The following is a 27,403-nucleotide window of genomic DNA, read 5'->3' as shown; positions in this document are numbered from 1 at the left end:
TCCCCTAGGACTTGGGATCAACACTCAACAACCCACCGTACACAACGCCGACACCGGCACTACCTCTCCCCCTCTCCTAACTGCCCATCAACACGCCAGAGGGCGGTGGAGGGAAGGCTGCCTGCCGGTGGAGCCGCTGCTTAGTACAGAGCTCTCTCTCCATCAGCAGGACGGACGCCCAGGAGGGCACACGTGGCCAGAGGTGCCTCCCGGTCCTCCGAGGTCTTTGCTCTGCATTATTAAAAAGGAACCCGGTCAGGAACAGATGACAGCCACAGCTGACAAGTGAGAGGGCTCTCCTGAATGTGCTGCTAGTGCCTGGCTGGCCGCTGGCCACTGCTGTTGCCACGGAAACAGACGTCAGCTTGATGGAAACAAGGATCAGCGAAAACTTTCACTTACCTCTGCTTCCACAGATCCCCACAGCCATTTCTATGGAAACAGTAGCTGTGAGCCAGCGTCAGGGAAGTTACCATTCACTTGTTAATGTCAGGTGTGGCTAGCATCCTGGGCCCCTCAGGTACCGAGGTACCAACAGCACCAGGATCCAGCTGCCAGCTACCCCCCAATAGCCTTTTAACTCTGCAACAGGAAAGTTCAGGGTTTGAAAGTACAGATAACCGTTTAGCCTGGTTCTTCCTGAGAAAGAGGAAAGACAGCACTCTTCCACGTGTAACTGCGGCGGGGCTCATTCCTTGTTCTACCCAAGCCAAACCAGGTGAAGGCATTAAAGGGCCCATGGCGCTGTCCCTTGACCTTCAACCTCTCTCACGGCATGACTTCTAAATGCAAGAGAGACCTCCAACTGTGTGGACAGATCTTTCACACGTTAGCCTACTCAGACCAAAGACAAACCCAGCTAAATGGGAGAAAATACATTTTGCTGCCACTGATCATTAAAACGCATCTTTGTCTGGAATTCTGGTAGCATGATCATCATGGATTACATACAGATTTTTTTTTTTTGAGTGATAAGATCTACTAAGAACCCTGTACTCTCTATGTTGTTTTTAGACTAGACCTCGATGTGGTTTCCTAGTCTGCTGGTCAGGATACAGAATTAAGTCATGAATCAATACAACTTCATTCCGTAATATAGGGACACCCAATCCCACGGGCAGCCTGACTATCCCATCGCCTAACAACACGCATTTTCAAATGCTGTAAGCAATGCTACGACTCTTCTAAGACGCAGCTACGTCAGAGCACTTATGTATAGGAGGAAATTCTGGTGTTCGTTTTCAATCAGCAGATGCCGGTCAAGAGTTGAATGAGAGCAAAACCTAATTCCAGTCATGAATAATTTATAAGACTGCCTCTTCCCAGAGGTTACGTCTCCACTTAGAAAACATTCACAAGTGATACAACGACCATCCACCTGCTGTGTTTTGCCTGCTGAGTCAATATTCAAGGAGAAGAAGTCAGAGGCCATCTCTGACCTCCTGTGGCTCAGTATGGTGGGGATTTAAATGGGCCAGGGTGTGAACGATGAGGACCCAAACCAGATCCTGCTCTGGAAAATCCCCAAATCACGCAGTCCAGAGTCCCATGGCTACCACTACCCTCCCTCTCCATTCCCTCCGTGCCCACAGCTGCCTGGTGCCTGCCTGGTGCCTGCCTGAGTCTTCATGAGGCCCTGGGACTTGGTGCAACTAGAGCGGGGGGGCGGGGTATAGAAAGAACCCAAGGGTGAAACTCAGAATCATCACCTGGTTTGAAAATGGCCTTTTCTTTTCAATAATGCCTCACCTCCTCCATGTTCCTTCAAAACTTCTGAAGTTAAGATGAACGGGCCTTCGGTAACGCACGATTGGAACAATGATTTAAGATAGCTGTGATCTGGTGGATTGGAGCTCACTGGGACACAAAGAACACCATTTAGAGATGAAGGGCTTCGAACCGAGAGCGACTTGGGCTGGGATCACATTCAGTCTTAGGTCACAAAATCTGCTTTACAAAGAAACACTTCTCTTCTAACATGCAAAGCCTGCTTAAGAAAGTGTTTCAAATATTTTCCCTAAGATGCTGGCAAAACCAAAGCTCCGAATTCATAGGCGAGTTACAAATGATTTTAATCTATTCTTTAAAGCAGGCCCAGGAGGTGGTTTATGTAACAATATCCTTCGGTAATCATTGGCTTATGTCATTATATATACACGTGTGGACGCAACAAAACATTTAAAAATATTATATAACTTTGACTTTCCACTAATGTAGGCCGATCTTGGCCCGTTATTATTAGTTTAGAAGGACTGAGTTGATTCGATTTTTTCTTGCATCAGATCACGTTTTCTCTTCTCTCACGCGAGCCACCACAGTGCCAAAGAGGAAGCACACTCTGCTCACATGCACCGACTCCTCACGCAACCCACGCGGTGGGTGTGATCAGCTCCACTGCAGAGATGAAGAAACTGAGGCTCAAGCAGAATCACATCTTGGCTCTCCAACTCTAAACCTGGTATGATTAACCACAACACTACAGAAAGGCCTTTTCCCTACATTGTGCAAAAAATCACTGTCCGAGAGAACACGAGTCACGACAATTTAGAGCTGCAAAACGCTTTGTGGCTGACAACGAACTTCCACGGCCTCCTCTTGGGGGTACAGAGTACAGGACTCATGTGTAAACAAAGCTCGGTCCCTGTGGTCACTTCCTGGGAAATCCAGAAAATGGCACACTTTGATTTCCAAAGAGCCCCCTGTGTCCATCCCCACTTCACCCAGAAAGGGGACAGGGAGGAGGTCCGTGGATTTAGGATGAAGATGCATTCACTGAGTATAATCCTTTACTGCTTTACTTTTACGTTCATTAGCTGAGATAAAGCCAGCCCCTCCATGGGGAGGGCTGCACAGCGGGGCCATCGCTCCTTGAGGGACCAGGAGACCAAAGCTCAGGGCTACAAAATGAAGTCCCAGAGTTAGTGAGTGACACTGGGAGGACCAGAACTCAGACCTTCGGCTCTACCAGTCTCTTCTTGGGGGTCTGAACCACACCTTGGGGGCCTTACCACAGGTATGCCTGGCATCTGGCGCGTCCTGCAGGTGAAGAAGAGAGCCTACTGCCCGGGACCTCCATTTCCCCCGCTGGGAATCTGGCAGTGATTCTAAAGAAACCAAGCACTGGGACACCAGTGAATTCTCTTATTCTATTTACTGGCAAAACCCTCAAAAGGGACAAGGCGTTAAATGAACAATTTTTAAAATAGGAAAAAAAAAAAATCAAGCTTCTAAAAACAAAACAAAACCAAAAAGCCACACACACACAAACAAACAAACAAACAAAACCAACCAGAAAACAAAAATAACCCAGCATAGGAAGAGACAAATCTGCCTGACTTACAGACGTAAATGAGACATTCTTTCCAATCCCTGGGCATGAGGGGACCATCTCCTCAATGACAACGTGGAATTGCAGCCCGAGCTGCAGACCTTCTCAGCTCCCCCTCCCCAGAGAACGCTCTCGTCAGAGACAAAAAAGTCTTCATCTGTGTTCATGCTTGGTTACACAGGGTGCACACTTTATAAACTTCATACTCACCTTGAGAAAAGCCATCTGTTGTAAAACCAAAGATTTTTCCAAAGCATCCGTCTTAGAATGCTTTCAACACGTACCAACACCAAACCCAGTGTGCAGGTTAAAACCAGGTCACCAATACAATAGGATGGCATGGCCACACACACACACAGTCAAGGGCAGAAACACGTATTTCCGATGGGTTAAAGACACACAAGCATCATTGAATGAATCTTCAACAGAAGGCGACAGTTCCAAATTTCTAAAATGGGAGGCTTTTAGTTCCGCGCTTTAAGGATTATGTGTGCGCTGGTCTGGTGTCCCCTCGGGGGCCACGCGACACAAGCTGTCGTCCTTTTAACCTCTACCTCCCTCCCGTGTTCCCTACAAAAATTGTGAAGACTCTTAAGACTAAAGCAAAATTTTAAAAAACGCAACGAGGAAGTGCTTGTTTTGATTTCCCCCAGTCAAGGGGGAGGAGCAAGGTGGAGGGGCAGGGGGCTGTCCAGGAAGGTGGGAGCAGCCTCCTGATCTGCTTCACAACCTTCTCTCCAATTGGCAAGGAGAGCCTGAGCCCAGCGCCCCGTCAGTGGCTTAGACACCCCGGCACCTCTGTTCTCTGGCCTGGCGCCGGCCACGCCATTGCAGTCTCCCTCAGAACGGATCTACTTTTGTTCTGATACCAAAAGGTTTCAAAATTACTTATTACTGTCCCTAAAATAGATCCCAGTAAACTGGTTGTCCCACAGGGGTGTTCCTGTTGTCAGCCTCCATGGGGGTCAACATTTAATGCCAGCCGTTCTGATAAGGAGCCCCCCTCCGCCCACCTTTTCCTTTCCCCGGTCTCCAGCTGCTTCATCATATGCCCGGGCGGTGGCTCCTGCTCTGGGAAGCTTGGAGATAAGGCATGTCACTGGCACTGTTAAAATTAGCAGTTTCCATGGCCTCAGTCAGTTTGGTGGAACTTAGGAGACACGGGGCGCCAAGGAATGAACGCCAGCATTGCTGTTAACCTCGTGCGGGCCATTCCTGAGGCAAAAGAGGCACTAGGCTGTTTCCCCAGGGATCAAGTCCACCGGTAACAGCCCGACACTACCCTACGGCCAAAGAGCTTCATGGGCCTGAAAGCACCTTCCAAGTGCCAAGACTTTGACGAGGGGCCTTGCAGAGTCCGTCTTCTGTGGGTGGGGGCTTAGTGGTGGTGGTGGAGGAGGGGGGGAATGCAGTCACACTCTCAGCCCGGCCCTACCCCCTCCTTGGGGGCCTGGGCTCTAGGGAGGGGCTTCCTGAGATGCATAGTCCATGGTGTGAAATGGACCATATTCAGTCAAGGAGAACTGCAAATATATTACCGCCTGATGACAGGCAGGGCAGTTTAGAGGGCGGACAAGTTGCTGTGCTCTCTGCTCTGGAGAAGACCCTGTTGGGTCAAGTGCGATACAGGGCGCCCCGCCGACTCAGCAGTCCGTGAAGGCAGCCACTCGCCCCCACCCTGAGACACAGACTTGGAAAGAGGAAGATAAAGGGGTGAGAATTCGATCACCTGGAATCAAGGGTCCCACCAGTACTTCCTGAGGAAGTGTGAGCCGGGTGTGTGACAAAGCCTCCTCTGGGGAGATGGGGCCCCTGCTTTCCAACACTGGCTAAGTTTCGTAGCAGCTTCTGGGAGAGCCCAGACAGCCCCTTCTTCCTCCTCAGGGTGCCCTTCTTTCTGAGTGTCTGTGGGAGGTGAGGATACAGAGCTACCCCAGGGGCTTGGGACGGCATCCCTGGGCACAGGCCAGGCAGAGCCCAGAAACACCAGGAACCCCTTCCTGAGTCAGCCTCCACTATCCACGGAGAGTCCTCTCTATGGGTAGGGGGACGAGGTCATCCAAGGAGTGCTACTGACATTTCAAATACGGTGACTAAGTGAGGAGGACCCTAAGGCCACAGGAAGTGTGTATGCAAAAGCTGCTCATTCCTCTGCATTAGGGATTCCACAAGCGAAGACTAATCATGAATTAGAGGGACAATTCACTCAGTGACACTCAGTGACAGCAGCAAAAAACCAAGCAAATAAATGACTTGAAGGATTTAAGATTCTGAAATTGTTCAGGACTTATGTGGTAATCGAGGTTCATTCCTCCTTCTCAATAACATCTGAAACGCCCTGGATATATTCGTGATAGGTTGTGGGTAACTCAACAAGGCCAGGTTATATACTAATGGGAACACAGGCACAAAAGACATAAGGCCCTTTCCTGGGTGGGGGTGGGGGGGTCACCAAGGCTGGGACTCCTTTCAGTCCCTTGTAATCTGCTTCTGCACATGGGCTTCTGCACATGAGCCCGGCTGCAGGGACACACTTTCGTGAGATTAATAACATGTGGCAAGCATCAGAAACATGGAGTCTCACAGACAAGGTACAGGCAGAGAGAATCACAGTTCAATCCAAAAGCAACACAGAGAAGGGATGTCAGAGTCCACACGCATGCAGAGAAGCCGCAGGGAGCAGCTGGGGGACGCGCGGAGCTGCCCCACACGAGGCAGCAATGGACTGTGCAACACACATCTGACTGCTTACCCACTAAGGACACCAAGAACCAGGTTAAGGACGAAAAATGAGCCAAGGATGATCAGACTAACAAAATACACCCATGGCCATTCCCATCCTATCGCATCATTTACCTGTAAAAATGTAAGGAGATCAGTTATCAGTTATCCATTTACTAAAGAGCGGAGTCCCAGGGGCAGCTGCCAGACCACTCAGGGCTTTGAGGGAACACTTCTGCTCTGAGGACAGGGACCCACCCAGGACCTTTCCTTTTTGTCTTCGGGTAAGGACAAGTGCTGCTGCTGAAGTCGGCCAGGACCAGCTCGTTTAGCCTACTGTTTCATACCAATTAATCTGCATATTGGGATCCAGACCAATAAAGCAATTATAAATGTATCTCATTTTAGGACAGACAAAAAGGGCAAGCAATGAAATCTATTTAAATCCCAAGCAACAGTGCTGATTAATTTCTGGTCGATAACCATTCCACAGCTTTCTTTCAGTCAAGGCTGGTGAGGTTCCAGGAAGCATCTCAGTTCGGGAAGCCTCGGCAGGAGAGAAAGCATCTCAGGGGACACAGGACGTGTCCGGCACCCACCCGGCCGCCCCCACCTAGCAAAACCTGTGTGGTCTTGGCAAATGCCCTTAGGACTCCGCTTTCAAGATGAAAGAGGTGTAGCTTACCCGCTCAATACACCAAGTACAAGATTTAGTACGAAAAATGACCCAAAGATGACGAGACTGACAAAATACACCCAGGGCAATTCAAATCCCATAGCATCATTCATCTGCAAGAAATAAGATGGTCTCATAGGAGTGGGTTAAAAAGAGGATCTAATAAAGAGAGACGGTCACGTTAGAGACAGCATTCTATACATTGAATTAAACATTTGCTTAGATTTGGATCAGAGACAACAGTAGCCAAGGCACATTCATTATATAGTCCCAACACACACACACACACACACGCACACACGTGCACACACGCCCAGGTAGAGTCATCAAAGCTTTCAGGGCAAATAATAGCAGACTTTGACATAGGCATGGAAATCAGCTGGGATCTGGCTCTTTCTCACTGGAAACAGTCTTGGATCATGGATTTTCAGAACAGATCTTGGTCGAGCTCTTCTAAGCTAGTGCTTAGCTGGGAAGTATTTCCTACTCTACCCAAGTTGTTAGAACTTTCTGCTTTAAAAATTTGTGATGGTGGAAAAGTCTTAGAGAGTCTGAGAGACAAACTTGTAACACCTGACTCTATAAATTCTTTTCCTTAAAAAAAGAAAAAAAATCCTAAAGTAATAAATTTCTATTGGGAGTCAGCCTATCCAAAGAAACCTAACCCACCTAAAAGCTAGATTATCTACCTTCAGTGAGGGCATGCACGGCTCAATGAACACAAAGAGGAAAGTGTTCAGAAGTTGACTAGCTGACATATACTCAAAGATGCTTTGGGGAATGAGATTTTTGCCAACTGTACCCAAGGAAGGACCAGGAAAAAGAAAGACGTGCTTATCCCCCACACCTACCTTTGACATAGACAACCCACCCTAGGAGAGCTGGCTTTAGCTGTGAGCTGACCGGGATGAGGTGAAAGAGGGCTGGTCTGGAGAAAACCTGTGCCACTACTTCTGGAACAATCTTGAGTATCCCAGTCAGAGGTGGACTCCGTGGCAGACCCTCATCAGGGAGGTTTGGTCATGAATAGCTCTCATGCAGGAGCAAACAGGTGCTTCAAGGTTCATGGCTAGAGATGGAACTTTCCAGCAGCACAGGTCTGTGTTAAATTAGGCAAACACTTCTCCCAGGAAGGAGGTGTTCAGGACCAGTCCAGGGACAGAATGAAAGACCGCAGGCCTGACTTTGCTGAGCACCCAGAATCTTGCCCAACAGAACTGTATGTGGTCTGTGAGAGTCATGGTTCTTGCCTTGCAGGTGCAAGCCCCTTCGACCTTGAAGCATGTGATTTTCTCCCATTTTACCTGTCTCCTGATTTTAGCTTTAGCTTTGCAGAATGAAGTGCATGCGTTTCACTATGTTTGCCTCATGCAGAAGCCAAACAGGAAAAAAGAACATTAAAAAAAGAAAAGAAAAGAAAAGAAAAAAAGACCTAACATCTGTTGCTGAAGTCTAGGGAGAGGGCATTAAATCCCTTATGAAACACCTGTTTGGCCACATGAAAATTGATGTGCTTAATAGAACTCCTATCAGTCTGCACATCTCACATTGGCAATTAGAGTAATGAATGAACCCGGGCCGTGGCTGCAATTGTTGATCTAATTCAGCTGGATAAACTAATTTCAGCAGGAAGGCAGAGGGTAATTCTTCCAAAGCCACGACACCACTAAACTTATTTTAAAAAGCCGTGTGCGGAGCAGAAGAACCAGGCTGCCCGGCGTGGTGGCCGGAGCCCCACCTGGAGTCCGGACCTTCCACGGAGACCTCCCTGAGCCTGTTTCCTCTGGGTTGGAGCAGTGCAGGCAAAAGGGGAGAGCATGCTTGCGGGGTGAGGGAAGGAAGGGCAAAGTCCGGGACTCTCATCAGGAGACCTCCCTCTTGTACACCTCGGGCGCTGGAGGCCCGGCCTGGGAGGGCTGGTGCCAGCTGTTGGCTGGCTGGGATGAGGTGAAAGAGGGCTGGTCAGCGGCCAGGCCTACTGCTTTACCCATCCTCAGTCAGATCTCCGTTTGCTGTTCCAGCAAATGTTCTAGGAACAGTGGTCTGTTACACTTAGGAGGGCACTTTTTTTTTTTTTTTTTTTTAAATTAAAGAAGCATTTAACATCTTACGAGTAGGTGTTGGACAGACTTGCATTTACTTGGAGCAGAAATACCAACTGGAATGACAGCTGGGGGCTGGAGGGAAGGCCGGGGAAGATGGTCTCGAACTCTCCAGAAGGTGGAGGAAGACAAACAAAACTGAAGCTCCAAGGGCCAGTCTTTCTCCAAAACTCAATCTTCTCAACCCACGTCTCTTCTCAAGAGGCCAGCGTTTCTCAGACCTTACCATATACACAGGACGAGTCAGAACTAGCAAGCTATTCCCCAAAATACACAAATGACAATAGAGACTCTGCTGGAGGTTTTGTCTGCACAGGTTTATCAACAAGGGAAAACTCAGCATGAGCTGAAGGATTTCAGTTTAGACTCATTCTTAAAAGATTCACATCAAAGTCATCATATGGGGTTCACCTGGTGCCTAGAAAACAAGATTCTTTTTAGTTTATGTTTTTCCCTTCATTTCAAAGGCTGAGATGCACAATCTTATCTCCAATTAAAGACCAACCTAAGGCTTTTTTCCCCCTAAGTGGTGAAAACACTACTGGGAACCTGATATACTGGTGGTGGCTCTCCTTAAGGAAGGAATAAGAGAAAGGGATGCCCTCAGCCAACAAGAGAGGAATTACCCAGGTGGTCAGTTTGACCATGAGAACTTCCTGCTGGAGTCTGGCAGCCCGCCCCTCCAGAGGTGTGTTCACGGAGGAAAGAGCTTGGTGCAAAAGCAAAAGGTCATGGGTGATTTACATATGGTAGCACTCTCCTAAAACCAACCCTCTTTTAATTTCCTACCGTTAAAAAAATTTCCTCTGAATTGAAGAACTGGATCATGGAATCTAACTGTGCATCTTGCAGACAAGAAAATTAAAGCCCAGAGAGCTGTGATGACCTACCCAAGGTCACGCACTCAGCCCTATCCAGCCTTCATGCTCTTCCCCTGCCCTACACCCTGCTGCCTCCGTAGACAACAAGTAAGTGTGGGTCAGATGACAGTGTAATTATGCTTACGGAGTGCTTATAAAAGAGCTGTAGAAGGACCCCTTCCCCCCACCAGAAATGGTTAATCCCACTCCCACATGTCCAAAGTGTTCTAAGTATGTCTTCCTGCATATTAGACCCACCCGCCTTTTTCTCAAGACCCAGCCGTCTCTTTGCAAGAAATTCTTGAGAGTCAGGCATCGGTGAGCTTGAGAACACTGACTGACTGAATGTAATCTTGACAAGATGGGAAGTAATCCCTGGCAAAGACTCTGTCAGCCATATACAAACACCTAAAGGATTGAGAAACTCGCTCTCAATCAATATCTACAAACTAATCTCCTTAGTTCTCTCTCAAGATGTTCCCTTTATATTCTAGTTGTACGAAAAATTGATATTTTGGGGCACCTGGGTGGCTCAGTCATTAAGCGTCCCCCTTCAGCTCAGGTCATGACCCCACGGTCCTAGGATTGAGCCCTGCATCGGGCTCCCTGCTCAGTGTGAAGTCTGCTTCTCCCTCTCTCACTCCTCCTCTTTGGGTTCCCTCTCTTGCTGTGTCTCTGTCAAATAAATTTGTCAAATAAATCTTAAAAAAAAATTGATATCCAAACATGGCCCCTCTATACTGAGGCAAGGGGATTGTACCAGGAAGAGCAGGAATAACCAGTGTTTGCTGAGCACCTGCTCTGTGCCAGGAACTACGCTGGTCAAGGGAGGTCTGTTCTGGAACACAGCTGTGTATCTTCCACCTGACCATGGCCCATTAAATATTAAGAATGTTTGGTGTCTTGGCTCTTGTCTATCTCCCTGATGAGTTAAATGTAATCAACACATAATTAAAAACAACCTGATGTGTTTCAGAGGATAAGATCTTTGTGAACTGTATGGGAGATCACTCAGCTGCCCTCTTGCATTCTAGAATGATTCACAAACCTCTGACAGTGGAGACCACCACGGAAAGAGTGCTGGGTTCCATTCTGGAGGAGGGGTCACCAAACTATGACCTGTGGGCCAATCCTAGCCCATCACCTGCCTTTGCACAGCCCTTGAGCTAAAAATAGCTTTTTCATTTTTGAATAGTTGGGAGGGGAATCAAAAGACTCTTTTAAGACACATAAATGTTCTACAATTTCAAAGTTCAGTATCCAGAAATGAAATTTTAATTGAACAGAGCCACAATCATTTGTTTATGTGTTATCTGTACCCGCTTCTGAGTCACATGGGGAGACAGAAGGCAGAACGGTGTCATTGTTACAAATATATTATGGTCTGCAAGGCCAAATATAGTTACTATCTGGCCCCTTATAAGTCTATAGATCCCTGTTCTAGATCAAGAACCCAAGTCCCTAGCTATAGGATCCTAGGGATAGTGGTTTCTCTACACAAAATCCCAGGCTTTCTAAGAAAGGGATATAGACTGGGATAATGTTGATAAATTTCTTGAGAATCTCCATCAGAATAAAGATGCCCTGTAATTCACCCAGAATATAATTATTATATTGTCAAATTATTAACTCTGTGATTGTCGTATTAACACTAGAGATAATAATTATACAATCCTAGGTGATACTTAAATGTTCTGAGGAAAAAGCAATGAGAACTTTTGTTTCTGGGTGCATGGAGTTTTCTCTCCTTTAATCACATACCCACAATTCTTGCTTGCTTGACAACAGGAAAATTGTCATGTGAGAACCCATGTACCAGAATTAACAAAGTATAAAATTGTGTATTAGTCAGGCACGTTCGATCAGCAGTGGACAATTCACTCTGACAACAGAGAGAACAGCAGAGCTGAGAGGAGTCACAGATTTTTTTTTAAAATCAAAATATTGTTTCTCTCCCATTTGGTGGGCAGAGCTCAAAGTTTGTGCTATTTGGAGGAATCTTTTCTACGTATCAGAAACTTCCAGGCAAGAGTGGGATTGAGACCTCAAGTAATCTAACTAGGATTTGCATCTTTGAAGATAATGCTGACAATGAACCCTTTATCTAATTTGAAGGTCGCCTTGCCATGGTCATGATCCTAGCTCATCCGATACAATTTCCCTCCTTCTTCCTTTTTATGAAAGGCATTATCTTATGGATATAAAAAACAGACATGCACACCCACATACATACAGACACGCACACACACTTTCTTTCATAGGACGGTAAGAAAAAGGAAGGGAAGAGAGAGAAACGAGATACATGTTGGTGATACTCAAAACTTTCTACACAACTAAACTAACGCTGTGGGGAAGCAAATAAAAACATACCTTCTTTGCCTAACAGTGACTATATAAGAACTTCTACAACCCTGTAAGCATAGTGCACACTGGGGAAGGGAAGCAAAAACCTATTTATAACCATCATGCGTCAGGTTCTCTGAAGTTGTAAAGGAAGATGGAACCCCATTTATGGTCTAAAATTTAGATACTGCCAGAAGCTACTGCTCAGTTTCTAACTAAAGACTGCCCATTCAAGAAGTACTTTATTACTAATTGCCTTTTAACAAGTCATTATTGGGATCCTGATTAATCCCATTTGAACTTGGGTTTAGGCTCAAAATCTGCATGTCAGCTGTTTTCCCCCACAATCTGTGCAACGGAAATTACTTTCTAAGCTTCTGTGAGCTTTTTCAAATTCTACCAAATAAATGAGAAAACAAACAAACTCAGCTCTGGGAAATAGTTGTTAAAATACTACGGTTCTTCATTTACAGCAAACCCTTCTGGCTCTGTCAGGAACAAGAAGAACCAGACCTCAGCCATAGAAAGGGCATCTGTTTTCATAGCTGGTTGGATGGGTCCACCAGCCCTGGAAATCCTATGTGCCTTTCCCACCCTCTCTGCCAGACTTCTAGAGCTCCAAAGAGAAAGGAAGAGAGAGGTAGGGGCTCTCGCTGGGCTGATTTAGGGAAATGCTGAAGATGCAAAAGGGAAATAATTATAATAAGGGAAAAATCCATTTTGACCTGAAAGTTATACTAAGTTCATGGAAAGCCTAAAAGGGATCCAATTTATTTTCCCTATCTTCTGTTTAGGATCTGGCAGAGAAACTACCTTTATGTTTAAAAAAAAATGAAAAAACCAAACTCATGGAAGTCCAGGAGCCTCTTAACCTGGAAAATAACCCCATGGCTCTCTAAGAGTTTAATCTAGAACAGCCCTGACTTTGGGAGTTCCTCGAAAGCTAGGACTCGTGGGCATACTCTGCAGCAAGTCCCCAGGCAGTACTGGGGAGTGAGGCAGCCAACATTACACAGTGGCTTTCTGGAATAGAAACTAGGGCCCTGAGGAAGAAAGAGGAGTTTCACTGAGTGAGGAGAGGGTCTGCTTCCCTTCCCAAGAACGGACTGCCAGGGTTTCTTTTCACTCTAACGAATGGAACACTCTTATCCAAAAAAAGAACATTCCATACACGCTGTCCTCCAGCTGCTTACCCAGTAGAGCACGTCTGTCCAGCCCTCCATGGTGATGCATTGAAACACGGTGAGCATGGCAAAGGCAAAGTTATCAAAGTTGGTGATGCCTCCATTTGGGCCAACCCAGCCACTCCTACACTCCGTGCCATTGGCGGCACACTGGCGTCCATTCCCTGAGAACGCACACGGAGCTGGGTCCTCTTCGGCTAGGATATCTGCAGACATGAACACCAGGGAACCCAAAGTCAGGGGAAGCTGAGTGCCCTTGCAGAGCCTGGAACACCTGCCTCCCAGCTCTGCTATGCTATACCTCCCCCTTGACCCTCAAGGTCCACTTTAAAGACCCCCGCCCCCGTGGCATATGCTCCCGAGTCCATGGCTCTCTCCTCTGCCCTGACCCTACAGAACAATGGTGGTGATTCCATTCATGTTCTACTACTGGGGACATCTCATCTCATTTGCCAGGATGCATTACATAGGAAATCAGAATAGAAAAGGAGATAAAACTCCTGATTTACTCTGAACACAATTCACGCTGAAAACTGGCTGGTTCTTACTGGTTTTACTGGTATATTTGGTTTCCACCCCCCTTCCCCCCATTTTGTTTTAGATTTTCCCAAAACCAAAGAAGTTATTTTGGGAAGAAAAATTAACTTTTTTTTTTTTTTTAAAGGTAAGTTGCTACCATTTTCCTTACTCACCCGTGTCAGCAAAAAAACATGTTTTGTGCATTTTTCCAATAAAAAGTTCCAATCCTATAATAGCATAGATTATGATTACAAATAATACCAAAAGGGCTATGTGAAGGAGGGGAACCATGGCTTTTATAATGGAGTTCAGGACAACTTGTAAACCTAGGAGAGAGAGAAATAAGTCTGTGAGTCATGGAGATGCTTCAAGGATACATACACACACATATACACACAAAGATCTACGTGTACACGCACATATATAAATATACATAAAATTCCTGATGCCTTGATGCCTGCTCCACGTAACACACAAAGAAATATTTAACATTAAATTAACATTAAACCTGGATGTGAGATAAGATAAAAAGGAACCTAAAAGACCATCTAATTCAATTGCGTCCCTCAACAGATGGAAAGACCAAGGCTCAGAGAGCGATTGGACTGGCCAAGGTCAAGGTCACATGATTCATTCACATGTTCGCTCCTCCATTCAACAAAGTTCCTTGAACAGCTGTGTGGAAAGTAGAAAGTTCAGCGCTTTGGGGAGTATGACGAGGTGTTACATAAAGTGCCTTCTCTCAAAGAGGGTATGTTCTAGAAGGTGAATTGTGTGTAATTCTGATTTACACACAAATGGCCCTAGGGTAGCACACAGACGCTATAGTTGAACAGGGAAAATTAAAGAGGGGTGGACGAAAGACATCAATTCTGATAAGAAAGAGGACTGGGCAGCAGCTCCCTCTCGCCAAGGCCTCAGGGTGGAAGAAGACGGATTTGCACAGGTGGGCCTGGGAGAGGGGCCACTCCAGCCAGAGGCAAGAGTACCAGAAGCACGGAGGTGAGCTAGGCACTGCAGACCGGGTGCCCATGAGCCTTGGTTGGTGGTCACACGGTGCAGAGAAGATCAGGAAAGAAAAGCAGACTGCAGGAAGGTAGCTCTGGGTATTAAATTCGGATTACAAGGCTGGATTTGAGTCCCATCAGCAAAACCCCGTGCCTAACCCAAACAAGCCTGTCCGAAGGAGGCTCCCCATGGAACAAGGGAGGGAAGAGAGACAAGAGCCGCTCTGTACCAGGCCAGTCTGATCACGGGCCCAGCATCAAGAGGGAGGTGTCGCGCAGCTGGGATGTAGACTGGAGAGCCAAGGTTGGAGCACGGACACCCAGAAGTGCTGTAAAGAGCAACACTCAGGGCCACAGGGAGGGATGTTAGGAGTAAGACCGTGCAGAGAGGGTCGGCGAGGCAACACTGAGGTGAGAAGCAGGTGGGCAGAGGCTGCAGACCGAGGGTCGCAAAGAAACCGGAACCCGCAGCGCGGCCAGGCTTGCGGACTCCTGGTGGAGCATCCACGCTCTCCCCCCAGCCGGGGAGCGCAGCTGCGGCTCTGCGCCGTTCCTGCTCTCCCGTCCTCCCGACTTCCCTTCTCGCTCCCTGCCATCTCTCCTCCTTCACACCACTCTTCTACAGGATCTTCTCATTCCCCCAACACATACTCAAAGAAGGAAGGCGTGTGAGCAGCGAGACACTAGGAGTAAGAAAGAAGTCAGAGCACACCGAGCCAAGAGAAGAGTCACGGACTACAGTGACGAGAGCCGACGGTGATGGCAAGCTCATGGAAAGACAGGGAGGGGGTGGGGAGGGAAAACCGGGAAGAGGTTTCAGACTGAGGAAGAGCCCGTCTTACCAAGACCCTCATTACTACCCAAATCCTACGTATCACCTTCAGATATTTAAACGTTCAATTGGTTTTAGGGGAAAAAAAAAAAAAAAAAGAAAAAGATTCCAAGGATGGTTTTTGACATTTTCCCCTTTTGTATCAGGCATTAGAGGAAAAGAAGTAACTGCTCTAATGTACTCAGGTTGTTTTGGTTTTGTGTTTCAAGACAAGGATGGGCCATTCAAAAATCCCCATTTGGTGATTTCTCTTCTAGTATTCATTCTAAATTCTTTGGAAATTCCATGGTAGTGCGCTGTGTGTTTGATGAACATGTTCCTTCATTCATTGTATCTACTGTATTTCAGATTGGCCAAATTTATGAGCTAACGGGGTTTATCTTAATGTGGAGGTGTAGACTTTCCTGACATTAGGCTCCTTGGTGCGTTTTCAGCGTGGACAGTAGAGCTCCAGGGACTCTAGCTCCAGAGACGGTGGTGTGGAAGGGAAAGACCACTAGGCCAGGAACCAGGACAGCATGTGTCTGTCCTCACTCGGCCCGCCACTGGCTGTGAGAATCTGCACCAGCTGCTAGCCCTCCACAGCCCTTGGCTTCCTCGTCTAAGAGATGATGCCCACGGAAGGTCTGTAGGGTTCTTTCCCATCTGATGGTCCAGGACTCCAGTACATATTCATCATCTGAGTGTGGGTGGTTAAGAACTCCACAAACGTCTGGGGCACTCTCTTTTACGATACACAGTTACCTCCCAACGAATGAATATGTATTCACAGACCCACCCAGAATCGTGTCTTCTACGGAAGTCTGAATGCTCTGGGGAAGGCACAAGACGATTCCCAGGTTTAAGTGTAAACTGTCACACCTTCCCTGGCATTTTTAACAATTTCAGCGTTCTTAATAATACATCACTAGACCCCAGTTGCCAACCAGCACGGAAAACATCATGACCCAGAACCCCTGGCCCAGTTGGGGCTGATGAGAGACGTGGGTGTTCTCTACGAGGGGAATTAATAACTGGGCTGAAAAGTCCTCAACCGGACTCAGGTCCCCATTTCTCCCTGCTGACCTCTGGGAGCGTGTGATGCGAGAGAGCTCCACCACGGTACAAGGAAGAAAAGGAAGCAATTGGTTTAAAACCTGTTCTGGGGGCGCCTGGGTGGCTCAGTGGGTTAAGCCTCTGCCTTCGGCTCAGGTCATGATCTCAAGATCTCTCCTGGGATTGAGCCCCGCATCGGGCTCTCGGCTCAGCAGGGAGCCTGCTTCCTTCTCTCTCTCTCTCTCTGCCTCCCTCTCTGCCTGCTTGTGATCTCTGTCAAATAAATAAATAAAACCTTAATTAAAAACAAAAAAACAAAAAAACCTGTTCCGAAGAGCACCCTAAACTAGCCATTTCGAGAAAACCTCACGCAACAGGGAAGCCATCGCAATGATCTGTGAGTTCAGGAAGCTTCCCCGACCAGACCTGCACGTACGAAGCCACAGTACCCGCTCAGCCCTTACAACAGGCGCCGTAAACAGGCTGTCCTTTGCTCTTGGGGGGCGGGGGAGACAAAGGCTGTCGTGGTTACTTTGACATTAGATTAGGCTATAACAATTAAATGTGAAAGAACAGGCTTGCGCGTTGGACTTCGCATTTCATCATGTTCCACATAACAAAACCAGTCATTTCCAAGGTATTTCTATTTTTCTCAATTGCTTCCAGACAGCTCTGTGGTTTTGACTTGTGCTGATCTTTTTCAATGAAAATAAATGAACCATCTGGAAAAACAAGTACACATAAAACACCACTTCCTACATTTTAAAATGTTAAATTTGGAAACCTTTTTTTTTTTTTTTTCCAGAGAATTTTTGGTGTGTCCCGAGTGCCAACAGGTTTAATAAAATTTCATGAAGAACTTCTGGAGAGGCGAAAACAACATGATCTGTGCTCTTTTGATGGCTTTATGAGTCGTGAAAACAGGCACACCCTATGGTCCCGTATCTTTCCTCCAGCTGGAGGAGGCAGCTGTCACCACAGCCCTTGGAGAGGTGCTAAGATTTCTACCCTCAAGTCCCCACCAGGGCTGTCCCATCAGGGACAGAGGCCAGTGAAGCACACTCCATGGTCCTTAGGGGAACAGAAGCACCTTAAAGCTACAGGCCAGAGCACAGACAGCTTCTGTCCCAGCTTGGGCAGCACTCAACCTGGCCCAGATGTCTGAAGCCAAAAGCAAACTAGGGTCTGGCACAGAGAAGTATTACAGCCTCGTGGAGGAAAACAGCATCCCTCACCATGAAGGGCCACCTCTATTCTTCAGACATGGTGCTATGGGGGCTCTCCCTGCATCATCTCATTCGGTCCTCCAAACCACATGCAAGCAGGTCCAACCCTCCCCTAACATGCAGGGAGGACCCGGAGGCATCCACCTCTTCCCCCAGAGCCAGACATGCTAAGCAGATGTTCCAGGAGTCCAGCCCCCTGTTGCTGCTCACGCTGAAAAAAGCCAGTCTGTTGGGAGCCCTCCAACCCCCTCACTCGGTGTCTCTGCATAAGCCACCACTTTCAGAGGGGCCGGCCTGGGAGCAGGAGGCGGTGGTGGCCGCGAGGTGTCCAAGAAGGGAAAGTAGCTTGGAATCAGGAGGCCTGGCCTCAAGGCCTTGTGTCACCGCTCGCTCAGTGTCTCTATAAGAGGAGATTCTCCCACAAAATCGGGAAGACGACAATCACTCCCAGCGCCCTCACAGGGTCCGAAGGGACCACACAAGCAGAAGCGTGCTATGAGCCGTGAAGTCCTCCGGGGTCGTCTGGGTGGCCCTTGGCAACTCACCTGACAGCCCTCCGCTCCCGGATCCCGAGCCCCACCCAGAAGAATAACCAAGTCAACCAACTCCTGGCTTTAGGAAACAAGACGTGCTTACTGGGCACTCCTGATACTAGTCGAAGTGGTCGTAACACCCGAAAGGCGCGGAGGGCTTTGACGTCGAAGCCTCCTGACTTGCCACTGGAGTGGTTACCGCCTTCTGTTTCTTTGGTTAATTGTTCCAGAATTACACTAAACAATCTGAAAAAAAAAAAAAAAAAAAAAAAAAAAGAAGAAAGGAAGAAACATTAGAGGCTGTCACCCAGGGAAGGAACCCAGGAGGATAATAGTAGTTATTTCTGCACAAGGACTAATTCTGTGGGGCTGCTGCCTATGCAAAGGGGAAGCAGGACAAAGGCACAAATCAGGCTGTGAATCCCAAAAGCCACCCCCACCTCTGACACGACCAAGGACAAGGACCAATCTCAGCTGTTTTCCTGCCAACAGAGCATCCCTGAGCAAGTCCGGTCCCAATGAAGAGGAGACTCACCAGGGAGCCAATCACCATAGGTGGATTCCCTGGAACAGAAGTCGCCAGGAAAACCAACATGGCGGCCACCTTCCATACACACATTCGCTATGTGCCGAACACTTTACATGGACCATCCCAGTCCTTAGAAAGTATGATGCAGTAGAGATTCTTATTATCTACATGTGAGGAAACACACTTGATGAGAACAAGTAACTTGCCCACGGCCACACTATTAGTGTAGAACTAATGTATCAATCCAGATGGGTTGGCCCTCTCAGGAGCCAGGTCCCATGAGAGCAGGGACTTTTAGTCTGTGTAGTTCATTTGCTGTTTAGTCTGTTCAAGCCTAGTGCCTAGAACTCAACACAGAAGATGCTCGAGAAATATCTGAGGAGTAAATCAATGGGTGAGTGAACATTGACTTCAAAGTCTCAAATCTTAATCAATGTGTTACACCATTTCTGGTACAGCCTCTCTCTCTCTCTCTCACACACACACACACACACACAGCCCTCTACCCACACAGGGATGTTCAAGGAGTGATATAAATCACAGATACTGAGGAGTTCTGCAAAGGCCAAAAGCAGTAACCCAAGGTAAGGGATTAATATCATCATTTTCTCTTTTGAAATGTGTCTAATATTGTATCTGGCAGCCACGACACATTTTTTCCTACTCTCCAAAGGTTTTTTGGATAAAGCTATCTTCAGACAATCTGCTCACTTGACAGTTACTTTTGCTCTTTCAAATAAACATTTACTCTTTGGAATTATTGCTTGTTTTTCAGAATAAATCTAAATTTGCCCATTTCAAATAGAATCAACTCTGGCCAATCAGATTGTGGGGATGACTGGCCCAGCAACAAAGAAAAGGTTTCTGAAGTTTAATTAGGAGCTGAAGCAGAAACTCTGCCCTCACTGGCATTCCTCTGGACCGCCAAGACACGAAGTCCATAAAATACAGGGTGGTCTGATTACAGTCCTGATCAGGCATAGTCCTATCATTCTGGGGCCCTTAAAGACCAGCCATGTGTTTTAACAACACTCTAGCAATTAGCAGTGAACCTAGGTGGGGGCAGAGGGGGTGGCACCCGCGGGGAGGGATAAATCAAACCTCTATCCTTTCAGACCTTCAGATGGTGGGCTCTCTCTAGTTATGACTGGGGAAACAGATCAAATTTATGACCGGTTTCTCTCATTAGAATCTTTTTTTTTTTTTTTAATTACTGTAAACCCCTGCAGCAAGGCTTCAGTTAAAAGTCTCCCCTCCAAAACAAGTTCATAGCTTCACAAAAACAAAGAACAAGGAAGAAAGAAAAACCTCAAACTCTTCTGAAATGTGGCAGCCACAGGAATTTTCATCCCAAAGGGTTAGGAAAGTAATTTATGCAGGTGGTGAATGAAGATCACTTTCAAGTGTCTGTGTTTTACAGTGCGCACTTCATGGTCCTTTTACCCCTTTGTTCTTCAGCAATGCCCTTGAAAACAGGTGAATGATGTCTCTCTCCCATTACAGAGGAACCTGAGCCAGAGAGGGAAGCTGGTAGCCTTCTCCAGATAGCCAGAGGTGGAAGGGGCTGGGGCTGGCTTCCATTCCTAAGAGTTAGGAGGCTTTAGGAAAGTTCCTCTCCTCCTCTAGGCCTCAGTTTCCCCCTCTGCAAAAGGAGAAAACTGGATGAAAGGATCCAGAGCCCTGCCCTTCCCAGTCTAACATTCTGTGATTCTACTCCCTTCACCACTCAGGCCCACCACCCCCAACAAGAAAAAGGACCACACACCTGGAGAGTTCAGGACATGAAGAGAAAGTATTTGATCCTAGAATCTTATAAAGTTTACCCCAATGCAGAGGAAAAAGGCAAGGAGCTACTTAAACGGACTCAAGTTGGAAGCCCTAGCATGAGCGCCCCATGTTCTTCTTCACAAAAGTTGAAGTGGTGAGCCTGAAATGTATGTTGACTGAAACATGAAGTGAGTGGAGTACACTTTCCTATGCAGGGAACACTATCAGCTCTGGTAGATACATTGAGTCCTCATGTGGTCACAATATTACCGTTAACATTTCAGAAGTATCAGTTACTTCCTTAATGTCTCTGTTATTGGGAATCTTGACAAAAGCAATAGGTCACTTGGCTTGGAATGGAAAATCCATTGGATTGAGATACAGCCTGCAGTTGGAAACTTTAGTGAGTAGAAATTTGATTCACATGAAGGCCTAATAACTTTTCTTTTTTAAATTTTTCTTCCGCTCTTTGACTATAATTTAGTGCATATTTTGGATTAAAAAAATAATCTTCTCAAGTTCTTCATATTTAATGAGAAAGGCCAATGAGTCCATTCCTATTTTCGTTTCCTAGGTGATTTTTTCACTTTTTAAGTCAACCTTATTACAGCTCAACTTATATATGATAAAATATATCTATTTAAAATGTACAAAGAGAGGCATTTTAACAAATGTAGAAGTCCAAGTGCAAACACCACAGTCAAGATCGAGAACATTTGCACCATCTCCCATAGTTCTTTAATAGCTCTGTGCAATTACCTCCCTCTCGGCTCAGCCTTTGGTATCCACTGACTGGCTGTCTATCACTATGGGTTGTTTTTTGGCTTTTCCAGAATCTTTAACAAATGAAATCATACAACACAAGTTCTTCTTTTAACTTCTTTTGCTCACCACATTTTTGAGACTTCTCAAAGTTGTTACATCTATCCACAGTTCATTTCTTTTTATTGTTGGGATATTCCATTGTATGAATATGCCACAATGAATCTATCCATTCACCTGTTAGGTGATATCTGGGTCATTTCCAGTTTTTCTCCATTATGAATAAACTCTCTGTGAGCATGTGTTTTCATTTATCTTGGTAAGTAACTAAGAGTAATATGGTCCTGTGGTTAGAGTATGATTAACAGGGTAAGAAGCTGGCAAACTCTTCCAAAGTGACTACACCATTTTTTGTTTCTACAAGCAGTGTATGAGAGTTCCAGTTGCTCCATATCTTGGCTAAGATTTAGTACTGTCAGTCTTTCCATATTTAGTAATGCTAGTGGGTATGTAATATATCACTGGGATTTTAATTTTCACTTCTCTAATTTCTAATGATGTTGAACATCTTTTCAGGTGCCTGTTAACCATTTACATATCCTCTTTTGTGAAGATCTGTTTGAATCTTTTGTCCATTTATATACTAGGTTGTCTTCTTACTAAGGGGTAATAAGAATTCTTCATATATTCTGAATACAAGTCCTTTGTCATTTATCCGTATTGTGAATATTTTTCCTAACCTTTGCCTTAATTTTTAATTTTCTTTACACTATCTTTTGAAGAAAAATTTTAAATTTTGGTAAGCTCCAAAATTTCAATTATTTCTTTTATGGCTGGTGCTTTTTGGATCCTTAAAAAAACAACAACAACAACAAAAAAAACCAGCTCTGCCTTTCCCAAGATCATAAAGCTCTTCCCCTAGACATTATATAGTTTCAGCTTTCACACAAAGTTCTATGATCCATTTTAAGGCAATATTTGTGTATATTATAAGGTAAGAATAAAGATCCTCTTTTTTTTTCATATGGATAAATAGTTGTTCCAGTACAATTTGTTAAAAATGGACTGCAATTTAGTACTGTAACTTATAATTCAACTCACTGAAACAAATTCAACCCACTTAAAACAAGGCAACTTTGTCTAAAATAAATTGATTATATACATATAGGTCTAGTTCTAGAATCCCTAATTATGTTCCAATGATCTTTAAGTCTACTTCTTATGCCAACATCATACAGTAGTCTTGACTACTGTAGCTTTATAGTAAGCCTTAAGATCAGGCTCCAGCTTTGTTCTTAAATATTTCTTCAGCTAATATACAGCCTAATTTCCATATAAGTTTTTTTTTTTAAGATTTTATTTATTTATTTGACAGAGATCACAAGTAGGCGGCGGGGGGGAGCAGGCGCCCTGCTGAGCAGAGAGCCCGATGCAGGGCTCCATCCCAGGACCCTGAGATCATGACCTGAGCTGAAGGCAGAGGCATTAACCCTCTGAGCCAGCCAGGTGCCCTCCATATAAGTTTTTGAATAAACTGTCAATATCTACAGCAATCTTGCTGGGATTTAGATTAGGATTCAATCTATAGCTCAGTTTGAGAAGCACTGATATCCTAAGAATAACTGAGCCGTCCAATCCATGAACATGGTACATCATTCCATTTACTTAGGTATTCTTTAATTGCTCTCAGCAAAGTTTAGTCATTTTTGGTGTGCTATTTATCTTTAAATATTTATGCTTTTTGATGCTATAGTAAATAATGTCTTTAAAATTTCATTTCCCAATTGTTCATGACTAGCATATAGAAATTCACATGTTCTAACACTGATCTTCTATCCAGAAACATTGCTAAATTCATTCAGAATTCATAATTTTGATGACTTTAATACTCTTAAATTCACTAAAACTTATTTTATGACCCAGAATAGTTCTTGGTCAATGCTACATGTGCATGAGAAAAGAATGTGCTGGTCCCGACAAATACCCTATATACTTGGTGATTTTCTTTCTAGATGTTCTATCAATACTCATGAGAGAAGTATTGAAATGTACAACTACAATAATAGATTTGTCCATTCTTTTCTTCAGTTCTTTCCAGGTTTCTTGGTGTATTTTGAAGCTTGGTGTATTCTGAAGTTCTGTATATTAATTATATATATTATATATAATATATATAATGTATAATATATATAATGTATATATATAATTGTATTTTTATATATTATATATAAATAATTATGATATTTACATATTACATATAATTATAATTACACACTTGATACAAAAATTACATATAACTAATTAATATATTATGTATATAATTATATATTATATAATTATATAAAATTAATATAATTAATTTAATATATATTATATTAAATTAATATAACATTAATTGTTGTATAATTATATAATTATATTAAATATATTATATAATATAATTATATATAATTATATAATTAATATATAATATTATATAATTATTACATCTTCTTCATGAAAGAATTCTTTCATCACTAGGAAATATTTATATCCTTGATAATATTCCTTGTTCTGAACTCTACTTTTTTGGACTAATATTGCCACTCTACCTTTCTTTAGATTAGTTTTCACATGATATATATTTTTTCCTGCCTTTTTACTTTCAAATTCTTTGTGTCTTTATAAGTTAGGTTTCTTGTAGCTACTATAGAGTTGGGTCTGGGTTTTTAATGTGTAAAATCTGATAAACTCCCTATTCTAATAAAGATTTAGGTGGGCTTATATCTATTACCTTGCTGTTTGTTTTCTGTTTGCCCTGTCCATTGTTCCTTTTTTCTACATCCCTTTTTAAAATTACTGAGCATTTAAAAATTCTATTTAATCTCCAACACAGGCTTATTAACTATCCTCTTTATTTTTCTAGTGCCTCCTCTATGGCAAATATTAGCAAAAGTCTTCTGTGGACTGTCAGATAGTAACTATTTTAGGACTTGTAGGCCATAGGGTCACTGTCACAACTATTCAGTTTTGCCATCCTAACACCAAATAGCCACAAACATGAGTGAGTGTGACTGGCTTCTGATAAAATTATCTTCCCAAGCAGACAGGAAAATACTTTGTCAAAGTGAAAAATAAAAAAATGTAATAAACCATATTTGGTCTATGGGCTGAGATTTGCTGGCCTGTGCTCTAGGGTTTACATCATCATATCTAACTTATTACCATCTACTTTCAAATAATATTTTATCATATTTACCACCAGCTGTACAAGCTCTTTTCAATAGTATATAGCTATTTCCTTCTTTCTGTCCTTTGTACTATTATTGTCATGTATTATACATTCATAGAAGCTATGAAAAATACAATGTTACTACTTGGGCTTGGGCTTTAAATAATCAATTATTTTTAAGAAGATTTTAAAATGAGGGAAAAAATGTTTTTATATTTACCCATTCATTTACCCTTCCTGGAATTCTTTTTTTTCTTTTTTTTTTTTTTTAATTTCATTTTCCTTCAGTGTGAAGAAATGCTTTTAACATTTGTTGAGGTAAAGGTTTACTGGAGGTGAATCCTCAGCTTTGGTTTGTCTGAGAAAGTCTTTTTACTTCAATTATGAAAGCGATTTTCACTAAGTAAGAATTCTAGGTTGACATTTTCCCTAGCACTTTAAAGATCTCTCTCTACTGTCTTCTGGCTTCTGTAATGCTGATGAAAAGTCCAGGAATGTCTTTTTCTCTGATTATTTTTCAGATTTTCTCTTTATCCTTGGTTTTGAGCAATTTCATTATGATTATGGTGTATTTTGATGTAGCTTTCTCCATGTTTACTTTGCTTGAGCTTTGTTGAGCTCTAAATCTGTGAATCTGTATTGCTCATCACATTAAGAAAATATGGAGTCATTTCTTCGAATATTTTTTTCTGACTCCCCTCTAACCCCTCTCTTCTGGGAATCCCAAATATATGTATGTTAGGCCACTTGATATTACCTTGCCGATCACCAAGGTGGTGTTCAGTTTTTCTCCATCATTATTCTTTATGTTACTGCTAGGTCTTCAAGTTCCTTAATTTTTTTTTTTCTTCTGTTGTGTCTAATTTCCTATTAAGCCAGTCCAGGAAAATTTTTCAACTCTCAAAGTCCCATGTGGTTCTTTCTTATATTGTCCCTTCTTTTCTCACTGTGGTCATATTTTCCCAAAATAGCTATTTTTAAGTCTTTTAAAGTAATTATCTACTAATTCCACCATCTCTGTCATTTCTAGGTCTGTCTCTATAGCTGGAATTTCCTCCTACTTATGGGTCATATGTCTTAATTAATGGCTATAAGGTTTGACTGGATGCTGGACACTTATTAAGTGTCTGGATTTTGTTTTATTCCTTTAAAAAGTGTTGAGTTGTTTTGTTTGTTTGTTTTGTCAGGCAGTTTGCTTTTCATATCATTTTGCTCCTTTTCAAACATTGTTAGCATGGGATTCACGTGATCTTTACTTTCTAGCAGGAGTTGACAAAACAGATAGTAAATAGTTCATGTTTTGTGGACCTCAACTACTCAACTATGTAAACAAATGCATGTGACCATGTTACAGTACAACTTTATTTACAAAAATTTGTGGCAGGCTAAATTTGGCCCATTGGCCATAGTTTACCAACCCTTACCCTAGAGTTAGTTTAGCCCTACTACTAATGGCCCTTCTGGGATCTCTACTGATAGTCCAGGCCTTTCCATTCTGGTTGGTCATAACTCAAACATCTCTCAGACCTAGGGGACTTATAATTATTGTTCAGCCAATAGTCTCCAGCTCTCTTTTTCTTTTCTCCTAGTAGTAGTATTTCACTAGCCTCACGGATTATTACCCCCTGTAAGGATAGATTATTCTTCAGGCAAAGTTCAAGAGGACCCCAAGGCATATTTATGGAGCTCTTTCTCTGACAAGCGCCCCCTCCCTCCCATCCCATGCCCATCAAATTTCAACCCCCATTGGCCTTCCTGGACTCTTGTCTCAGTCTTCTCAGTGCAGTGAGACCACCACCCTCTGTTTGGGTCCCTGTCTTTGCATTCTACTAGAGTCTGAAAAATAGCTCAAGGTAGAAAGCTGAGGTGATTGTAGGGTAAGGACAAAAGAAATGGAGCTAAGCATCTCCATCCTGTAGCTGACCACAAAGTCTAGGCTCAGGAGAGGCACATCAAGATTGTTCCAGAACCAAGAGACCTGCAAGACTCCTGCTTGCCATTCCATATTAGATGTCAGCAAATACAGGAAGGTATGGTACATACCTACTACCTGTTCATTTCAGCTGCACTACCTTTGCACTAATACCTTAGGTGCCATGCCCTATGATGGTTTTTACAAAAGCGGACTTTTCCCCCTTGAGTCTAATTATTTCACTGGGCCACCATTTTGGATCCCATTTGAATTTCCTTAGGTTTGAAAGGGCAGGTTCAAAATTGATCCCACTCTAACATCCAGCTATATTAGTCTCCCATGAAAATCTAAAGGATACATGATTTTTAAAAAGTAAGAAAAATTACGTTGCTCAACTTCAAAAGGAAGTTGACCAAAGTTATGGAGATGAACACAAAGAGATTAACAACCTCTTTCTGTAGGACCACATACAAGTTCAGGAGCAACACACTTTACAGTTGGGTAACGAAGACTCAGCAAAGGGATAGATCATCTTTCCTTATGTGGGTCTTTGGTCCAAAGACCCAAAACTCCTCTGATGCAGATTCATTCTTTTTCTCTCACTGGCAAAATTTCCAGGTGTGGCAGGACCAGAATCACACAACACAGCCCACTGTTTTTTGTTTTATGTTTTTTGAAACACTCTACTATAACTAAACTGTTGGTCTCTCCTTCCTGTGACACAATTTCTGGAGAATGCCTGCTTCTCTGCATTTTCTGATTTATTTCATTTCATGCCAGATACCTGACATTATTCAGACACTTGCTATTTTATTTAAAATGGGACAGTAGCATGCCAAAGTTTTTCCCCTAAGTC

General features: G+C 44.0%; 1 protein-coding gene across 18 annotated transcripts in view; it reads right to left on the bottom strand.

Moving 5' to 3' along the window:
• CACNA1D (calcium voltage-gated channel subunit alpha1 D) overlaps positions 1 to 27,403 on the bottom strand; it is a 299,149-nt gene that overhangs the window by 127,698 nt on the left and 144,048 nt on the right. For 13 of the 18 annotated variants that reach the window (XM_032322264.1, XM_032322290.1, XM_032322320.1 and 10 more), the window contains exons 5-8: positions 18,470 to 18,612; positions 13,907 to 14,059; positions 13,224 to 13,420; positions 6,081 to 6,184 (exon numbers count right to left, since the gene is read on the bottom strand). In XM_032322264.1, the coding sequence (XP_032178155.1) occupies positions 6,081 to 6,184; positions 13,224 to 13,420; positions 13,907 to 14,059; positions 18,470 to 18,612 (597 nt within the window). Of the gene's footprint in view, positions 1 to 6,080; positions 6,185 to 6,734; positions 6,839 to 13,223; positions 13,421 to 13,906; positions 14,060 to 18,469; positions 18,613 to 27,403 lie in introns of all 18 variants that reach the window. The other 5 variants (XM_032322272.1, XM_032322306.1, XM_032322330.1 and 2 more) reach the window with 1 other exon arrangement.

The sequence above is a fragment of the Mustela erminea genome, chromosome 1 (genome assembly GCF_009829155.1).
Source record: "Mustela erminea isolate mMusErm1 chromosome 1, mMusErm1.Pri, whole genome shotgun sequence".
Classification (NCBI taxonomy): Eukaryota; Metazoa; Chordata; class Mammalia; order Carnivora; family Mustelidae; genus Mustela; species Mustela erminea.
This window is presented reverse-complemented; position numbering and strand designations above follow the sequence as displayed.